At 42.2% G+C, this 8,980-nt stretch overlaps 2 protein-coding genes across 2 annotated transcripts; one reads left to right on the top strand and one right to left on the bottom strand.

Annotated features, from left to right (window-relative positions):
* Positions 1–210: 210 nt before the first annotated feature.
* gpr75 (G protein-coupled receptor 75) lies at positions 211–1,854 on the top strand. The gene has a single exon (XM_062431058.1). The coding sequence runs from the start codon at positions 211–213 to the stop codon at positions 1,852–1,854; it is 1,644 nt and encodes a 547-aa protein (XP_062287042.1).
* Positions 1,855–3,316: 1,462 nt separating this feature from the next.
* Positions 3,317–8,980, bottom strand: erlec1 (endoplasmic reticulum lectin 1). Its single transcript, XM_062430797.1, has 14 exons — positions 8,653–8,980; positions 8,401–8,505; positions 7,325–7,405; positions 7,105–7,182; positions 6,967–7,030; positions 6,837–6,880; positions 6,503–6,726; positions 6,193–6,334; positions 5,939–6,100; positions 5,796–5,855; positions 5,254–5,378; positions 5,099–5,176; positions 4,927–5,002; positions 3,317–4,081 (listed from the first exon to the last, which is right to left on the bottom strand). Exons 1-14 carry the CDS (start codon positions 8,791–8,793, stop codon positions 4,010–4,012), a joined length of 1,452 nt encoding a protein of 483 aa, XP_062286781.1. The 5' UTR covers positions 8,794–8,980; the 3' UTR covers positions 3,317–4,009.

Genomic DNA, 8,980 nt, shown 5'->3' with positions numbered 1-8,980 from the left:
TGCTCTCTGCAACAACTGCAACCATGAAATGTGATTTCCTGCACAGTATAATGTCTAATATATGACTTTGTATCCCTTGTAGCATTATACCAAGGTAGCAGCAATGGCGGAGGCAGCAGATACTGTCATCCTCATGTGCTCCTTCCATACAGAGGAATAATAATGTTCAAATTGATGACTGTGGGATCCTCGTAAATTGTTAATGATACAATGAACACCACTGTTACACCATCAGACCTGGTGGATGTGCCAAGACAGCAGAACTTCAATGGCACCCTAGGCACACATACCCCTTCCGGTTGGGCCGTCATCCACACTGCTACCTTGACCTTTTGCTCTCTCCTCCTCATCTTCATCTTCTGCTTGGGCTCTTATGGGAATCTCGTGGTGTTCTTGTCCTTTTTTGACCCAGCGTTTCGCAAGTTCCGCACCAACTTTGACTTCATGATCCTCAACCTGTCCTTTTGTGATTTGTTCATTTGCTGCGTGACTGCCCCCATGTTTGCACTGGTGCTCTTCCTGGATGCAGGTGGAGGGGATGGCGTGTCAAAGAGTTTCTGCTTTGCCTTCCACTTGACCAGCTCGGGCTTCATCATCATGTCGCTGGAGACGGTGGCTGTCATTGCTTTGCACAGACTGCGCATGGTCCTGGGACAGCAGCCTAACCGCACCGCCTCCTTCCCCTGCACGTTGGCCCTCACTGCCCTGCTGTGGACGTCCAGCTTCACCATGGCTGCCCTCCTTACCATGCGAGCGTACCCACGCAGAGATGGACCCTGCTTGCCCCACTTTGGCCTGGGAGGTGGACAGGCCAGGGTTGTGTTGTATGTCTACCTGGCAGACTTTGCATTCTGTGTAGCTGTGGTTTCTGTATCCTATCTGATGATTGCTCAGACACTGCGGAAGAACGCACAAGTAAGGAAATGTCCCATCATCACTGTTGATGCCACATGCCCTCCACCCCCACCACCTCTCATTGCAGCAGGCTTTGAGAGCATGCAGTGTGCTGTTCAGGGCCCTTCTCTCTACTGTAACCAGGCTTACAATAAACTGCAGAATGTTCAGACACACTCTTATGGCAACAGGACCAGCCAGCCTCTGGTTCCAGGGGCTGCCCAAGGAGCCACCTGCTGTCAGCTAGTGTCCACAGTCAACTTGGCCACAGCCAAAGACTCTAAGGCAGTTGTCACCTGTGTAGTTATAGTGTTCTCTGTGCTGCTTTGCTGCTTGCCAATGGGAATTTCACTGGCACAGGATGTTTTGTCCCCAGAAAGTAGCTTTGCACATTACCAGTTTGAACTGTGCGGCTTTGTGCTCATTTTTCTCAAGTCGGGCATCAATCCCTTTGTCTACTCACGCAACAGTGCAGGGCTCCGCCGCCGTGTGCTGTGCTGTATTCAGTGGGCAGCACTGGGGTTTCTCTGTTGCAAGCAAAAGACTCGCCTGCACGCGATGGGAAAGGGTAGCCTGGAAGTCAATAGAAATAAATCCTCCCATCATGAGACCAACTCAGCCTATGTACTGTCACCAAAGCCTCAGAGGAGGCTAGTAGACCAGGCTTGTGGGCCAAGTCACTCCAGAGACTGTGCTGGTAGTCCAAGGACCACAGGTGTGCGCAAACTTCGCCCCCCAAGTACATCGACACCCATCAACACCCGCATCGAGCCCTACTACAGTATATACAATAGTAGTCCCTCTGCAGGGCCCAGCTCCCCCACAAGCCTGCAACCTGTCAGCTCTCAGACATTTGCGTTTGCCAAGTCTTATGTAGCCATGCACTACCACACTCACCAAGACGCACTACAAGACTTTGAAAGTACCTCAGTGCAACAAATTCCCATTCCTTCCGTCTAAACAAAGAGCTGCCGAACAGGTTTGGACAATCTCACCATGGCTTTAAATAAAATGTGAATCAAAACAGTAACACGATAACAGCCAGTCTTATGTTTTTAGATTCAGTATTAACCATTTTGTTCAGTGAAAATACATGTAAAGTTCACAAGTGGAAACATCAAAGAAGCAGAATTAGACACAAGAGATTTGTAATAAAAGTGTCTGTTCCAAAAAACTATTTACTGTTATTGAATTGACTTTTTTAACAGATACTGCATTTTCATATAATTGTTGCGCACGCATGTGCCATTATAACCCAAAACTCTGTAGGTCTTCATCGTCACCAGAGACCGTAATAGTGGGTTCACTGCTGCCTCCTCTCTGGTTGAAGTTGCTGAGCACTGAAATCAGCTGCTGTCATGTCAGGCTGCTATGAAATCCTGCACAGGCCCACATATGGCTGATGATGGCATGTGGTTGCACTTTGATGGACTTTTTGCTTCTTAAGAAAACTGTATTTGTGAACCTCATACACTTTCTAACTCAATAAATGTTTGGCAAGTGCAGTTGATCTGTGCTTTCATTGTTTCACCATTAATAGAAATGTTAGAAATGCAATTTAATTATAAGTCAGTTTACAACTGCTCTGCAGCCTTCAATATCACATGATTTTTGTGGTGTGAAGTTTGTCCAGTTGTCATAGAACTGTATGTTTATATTTCCATTTTTTCTGCACAATTTAATCCATGTAAATGTAAACCATCCATATACATGATGAAAATAACATGAGTGAAAGCTCTAAAACAGTGTCTAAATGGACCTTGTGGTGAGGTTGCTTTCTCAGTTGCTATCTCCAATTAAGAATGAACTTTGAGCCACAGATAGACAGATAGACAGATATTTGAAAATGATAAATGCCTGAGTTTTACAATACAAATAAGTTAAGTGGCTACTGCTCTACACCACAGTGTTAATTTGATCTTAAATTGTGATGATACATTGTTCCAGTTTTATTTTGAATCACAAAAAAAGGTTTGTGTAGAGGGAGATACCATTCTCATGGTGTCAGCACCCTCTGGTGGCCTTAAATTCACCATGGCAACTTGAACCAGTAGATGTCCTTCAGTGGAGGATTATTATTTTACATGTGCCTCACATGGTTCACCCTGATGTCATGCTTTTAAAGAGTGAAGTTATTTAATCACTTACAAAAAACTCATTCTGCCAATGTGATGGCAACCAACTAAATATCTCTAGACATAATAAACGGATACATGTTCCCACGCTGTCCTTACATCTAAGTCTAATATTTTTCCTGTGATAACGTAACACTATAAATTACATTAATTTCATGTTTTCATTTTATTCTTTGCTGCAAATGTATTGGTTTTGTCCCTGTGATACAGTAGTGATTGAGATCCCAGTGTGCATATTCATAAAACCACAGAATACCTCTTATAGGGACCCACAGACATTCTGTATATTAAACAAACTCAAATTAAATTTTAATCATTTGCTATTCCACAGCACCCTCCTAACATTTAACTCACTCATTCTCTAAATTAACACAGCACACACTCACTGCTGCATAACATTTTCAGACTTGCTTTTTCTCATATCTACAAGTGCAAAATTCCTCAGTCAAGCAGCTAATAATTTCATCACTCCCCCACCCCACAAGCACACACAAACACACACAGACAATACAGAACTTAAACAATTAAACTTCAAACTTCGACAATAGAACCACCATGAGTATTGTTGATTTCACCTGATGATTACGAATCCCCTGATTCATCACTCCTTTGCCACAAATCAACACACAGTGAAAGCATAGATATGAATACAAGTAATAAATCCGCCTCCTTGTTTAGTGAGGCGTCAGCCCCCTTTCTTTTTGTTTTCACAAAGTCAGACTGGAAGATGAAGCACGGCCCATTGCACAGATCAGGGCTTCTGGTGGGTCTCTGCTCCTGGGCTACATGAAGTCCAGCCTCAAGATAAACCTTTACCAACATTTAAACTCTACGTTGCCTTTTAGTGCAGTGTCACGGGCATCTCTTTTCCTCCATCACACATGCTTCTGTTTTATGGTGTCTTTCTTAAAGTGAACAATCCTCTGTCCGTCCTCTCCATGTCCTTCATGCACTCTGGCTGTCATATGATCTTTGTCAGTTTAGCTGGAGACTGACAGAAGTCCATATTCATCGGCGGTGTCAAGAATCCTGCATATGACCGGAGACTCAACCTAAGAAAAAAAAAAAAGAAAAAGGATGTCAATCACTGGTAGGTGGACTTCCTCCTGCTTTTTATTATTTCTGCTGCTGTCTGCACCCTGCCAGCATCGTTAGATTTTATAAGAAATTTGCTGCCAGTCTTTGTTATATGGCATCAACACATACTTGATAGACAGACCCAGAAAAGTGATTCCCAAACCTTTTTTCCATCTTGCTCCTATTGGAAGCTAAAGCAAATTCCACCCCTCCCTGATCCATGATTTAAAAATAACATTACCAGGAACACAAGCTATATATTTCTTTTCACTGCATGTTCCTCATTTGTTTACGGTGTGCTAATGAAACATGCAAATTCATCTTCAACTGCAGGTTTTTACATTCAAATATAATACTTTTACAAACCAGTTTTTCTTCCTTTGTTGTAAATATGCTGTTCATCTTATATTTCACATGTAGTTTTCTTTAACTGAATCTTTATAGCTTTGCTAAAATCCTAGCATTTGTTTCTTTATTGTTCCCAAATAAATAAATCACCACTCTTGACTTGTGCTAGCAGCAAAAGCGAAGCTGGAACTTATTGACGTTAACGATGGCTCAGTTTCAGTCATTTCTGAAATTAATAATTAATAATGTTAATAGTTTCACCTGTGTTTGACATGTTAAAATGCCTGCTGTACAAAACTCACCTCGCTTATCCCACTGATCATATGAAATATGGTGTAAATGAATAATTAATCAGTTATAATTCAAAATAACACTTTCATTTCATTCAAAATCAAAGTTACCAAAGTTATCATGTTGTGAAGTATGTGTGACTTTTCAGTGCATGTGACTCACTGGTTACTAGTGAACTTACCCCAAGGATGTACTGACAAGTCTGAGGCTCCAGCATATAGACAGTGACAGCATGTGGAGACTCAGACTCCTTGCATCTGACAGACAGAAGAGAAATTAAATGAGTGAATCAACAGAGAATTATCAGGGTATTGTCTTACCGGTCTCTTATTGACCCGGTGTTGGTTACTCACTTGAGCTTGACAATGACCTGTCTGGGCTTCCCTGTCAGATCGCACAGATCTCCGTGGCCATAAAAGTGGGAAACCAACCTTAAGTAAAAAACAAAGAAATTAATAACAGCAGGGTTTAACTTGAATCAAAGTCAGGATTTAAAGTAATGGCATACTTGACTTTCTGCACTCCATCATCCTTGAGCTGGTAGGATCGGGCGACGTTCTTCTTGGCCCAGTCGATGTGCTCCTCAGCATTCCAGCTGCCCACCACCACAATGTTCTTCCCTTGCTCTTTATCCTGAGACACCAGGGAACATTAATAACAGTCTTATACAATTAATAACTTTGATGCAGGTAAAATTCTAACTTTTCCATATTTGACAGACAATTAAAGCTTAGATTATTACTCAATAAATCGATGCTGGCAGTTGATTGGCAGAAAATTAATCAACATCCATTTTGATTGCAAAGTAACTTCTCTAGCAAAAGCACCAAAAATGAGAATAATCAGTTTTTGATTGTTTGCAAGTCATTTAAGGACATCGCCTTGGGCTTTAAGGAATCTATGATGGGTATTTTTTTAGACATTTTATAGACCTAACAACTAAGACAAAATAATCATCAGATTGACTAATGGTTGCTGCCTTACAGCCAAGTCGAACAACTTAAACTGTGAATACAAATATATTTGATTTTACATTTAACTCTTACTTACCTCATGATACTGATGGACATGCTTTCCGTAACAGAATTCATATTTCCACCACCCTACCCCCTGAAAGACACACATTAAAAGGATTGTATGCTACTGTGTAGTTTATTTAACACTACTTGGTGCTATGGCTGAGCATGCCTCACCCCGTGCAGACAATATGAACCACTCAGGAACTCCTTGATTAGCTGGTCATCCGTCAGGCGAGAGATATGAGTGGTGCCGACAGTGACCTGAGTCTGCCCGCCCACAGTCATGGGTTTGTGAGTGGAAGTGAAAGCCTCTTCTCTTATAGGTGTGGCCTCCTCCTGCAGCATGTCATAGATATAAATGGGCTGGGTGTCATTGGTATGCACAGTACCCATTATCCCCTCTCTTGTCTTGTCTGTTAATCTCTTACCTCTCTGGCCTCGGAGGTGGCGCTAAAAGGAGGTTTGAGCTGCTCTTCTGTCTCTTTATCCAACTGGGCAAGTCGCTGAGGCTGCAGAGGGGAGCCGGCCAAAGCCTGGCAGAAGATGGCATTCACAGGGGAGGACTTGAACCTGCAGGGAAAATATCAAATTTGGAAACAGTAAGATGTAATCTCATCTGCTGGAAAATGCATTTCAGTACAACCCTGAAACACAGGAAAACAGCATTTAACAACATCAAAAACAGTGGCGTATTCCCTTAAGCATAATATTTAAATCAAGTTGTTCTGACAGCTCTACCTGTATTTTGGGTGTGCACAGAGCAGTGGGGTCAACACCACCACCTCATATTCACAGGTCGTGACCTCAGCAACAGACAGGATCTCATGCTTGGCCTCTGGATGACAGACGTACAGCACAGATGTTGCGCGTGGCTCGTTCTGCTTCAGCACACAAGGAGTCCCATTGCCCATCTCCAGCGAGTAGTACGGAGTGAGCTGACCTTCTATATTCTTTGAGTGCACCTGGATGCCAGGAAAAAAAGAGAACAAAACAGAGAAGAGGCGGCGAATGTGAGAGATGACAGCAAGCCTGGCAAATTTGGATGGTTTTTCAGTTGCGTTATTTTACTTACTTCAGTTTCAGCTGATTTTACATTTTCCGCCTCTTCAACTTTGTCTGAAAATTAAAAATCCTAGCGTTAGCTCTCAATAACACTGAAAGTGAGAAAATAGATCATCAAATTACACTAAAAAAAAATGTACCTGTCGCTGTAGTCTGGGTCTTCTGTGCCATATTCCCCAGGAAGTACTCCTGAACACTGATTTTCTGTGGAATGACATGATTACTTTCAGAACATAATGTACTAAGAGAAAATGATTTTATCCTCAAAGAACACTGACCTGACCAGTCTCCTTCTCTTCATGATACTGTCTTATATGTTTTCCATGACACACTTCATATGTCCAGTATGACTCAATCTGAAAATGTTAACAAGCCAAGAGAATGTTTTGGTTATGCTCTGTTAATGTAGTATGAACCCCATCTGAACATAGTTTCAGTTTTGACTGAGAGTTTTAGTTAAATTAGATCAAAATAGAAGCGAAACATGACTAGTCTCACCCTGTAAGAGCAGCTGCTTCGTTTGAATAGTGGATCCAGGAGATCTCCCGGAGTGGGCCCGCCGTACTCCTTATCATCATCCTGAGACAACAAAAAAAGACACCAGACAAATGTCCCAGAGTGAGAGAGACAAGGCAGCATGTAGGGAAGTGTGCCAGTCAACACATGAGGAACATAATGTAGGTTGTCATCATGTACTTAAAAATAACTGACTGATGAACGTTTTCACTCACAGCAACATCCTACTTTTGTGGGAAAAGGAAGAAATCAAACTTGTCTGATAAAATGAGTGTATTATAGCTCAGTCAATAAAAGACTTATTTAACAAGATGTTCCACAGACTGCACACCTCTCCTAACAAAACTGCAGAATAATCCAAACCGTCATCTTCCTGAAATGCTTAAACAATGAAGGAGCACTGCAGTGTCTCATCTTCTGTGTATCTGAACTTTTATAGCATACGTTTCATTGGAAAGTATGTACAGCTGAGCAGACTCTGGGTTGTAAATCAGACAGAAAAAACGGCTACGGATACTTGATTGAGGCGGCTTGTGAGATAACATCAAGCTGTCTAAAATGACTTAATTGACAGCTGTCTAGGCTGCTCTACTGAGCTGCTCTGTCATAAATAAAACAGTATATACACTTACCAGACACTTAGATATACCTGTGCAATATAATGCAATTCAATAGAGCAGCTCTACCTTGCATTATACATTTAACAAGCTTATTGAGGTGGTAGTGTGATGGTGGTGTATCGAGATGCCAAGTGCTTGCTTATGTAGGAATGTTGGGTCTCTTTAATTTAAATTTATAGAGTGTGGTCTAGGCCTGCTCTATATGTAAAGTGCCATGGCGCTATATGAATAAATAAAGATTGACTGAATTACATTCCTAATATTTTGTGCAATCCATTACCATACATGCATTAGCACGTGTCCCTAATAAAGTGACCGATGAGTGTATGTTAAATTGATCAATAAGAGAGAGACAGTTCAACACCTGTTTGGCTAGCGACATGTTAATCATGCATTAAATGTAAACAGGAAACTGGCAGGGGGTTTTCAGCCTCTTACCTCGTCTCCAGCTGTCAGGGAAGGCAGGATGCATTTATACTTCTCCTTTTCTGTTGTTGTCATAATGACGAAGTCATCTTCGTGGTAAAGGCCGCCTGACTTTGGCTGCAATTAAACATACGGTAGTTAGCTGAGATATAATGTCTGGTATAAATGAAAAAGGAAACTGACTCTGAGGAGAGCACTCCACAGATAAGCAGGATACAGTTACACTTCCTCTGTTACAGTAAATGTGTTCATCACATTGCATACCAGCGAGAATTCAACGCCAGGCCAGCTGATTTTAAAAGGGACTTCGTCTGTAAAGGAGGGATAACCCCCTCTGTTAGCAGAGACGCCGCTGCAGACCTCTAGCAGCCCACCGAGAAGCAGCAGCGGCAGCCCGGCCATCATCTCCTGTCCCGGCTGCTGAGCTCCTAAACACCGCTCCTCATGTAAGACACCGGCCTCCCCTCACACTAACACCTGCCTGTGTGAGGAATTCAAAACCACAACAAAGTCCGAGAGAGTCCGCTTTAGATAGACGCCAGGATATGACTGTGAGTAAAGCGGATGTCAAGATGTCAATACACTACAAACT

The sequence above is a fragment of the Scomber scombrus genome, chromosome 12 (assembly GCF_963691925.1).
Source record: "Scomber scombrus chromosome 12, fScoSco1.1, whole genome shotgun sequence".
In the NCBI taxonomy this organism is placed as follows: domain Eukaryota; kingdom Metazoa; phylum Chordata; class Actinopteri; order Scombriformes; family Scombridae; genus Scomber; species Scomber scombrus.
Note: the sequence above shows the minus strand (reverse complement) of the source record. Positions and strands in the feature narration are given on the sequence as shown.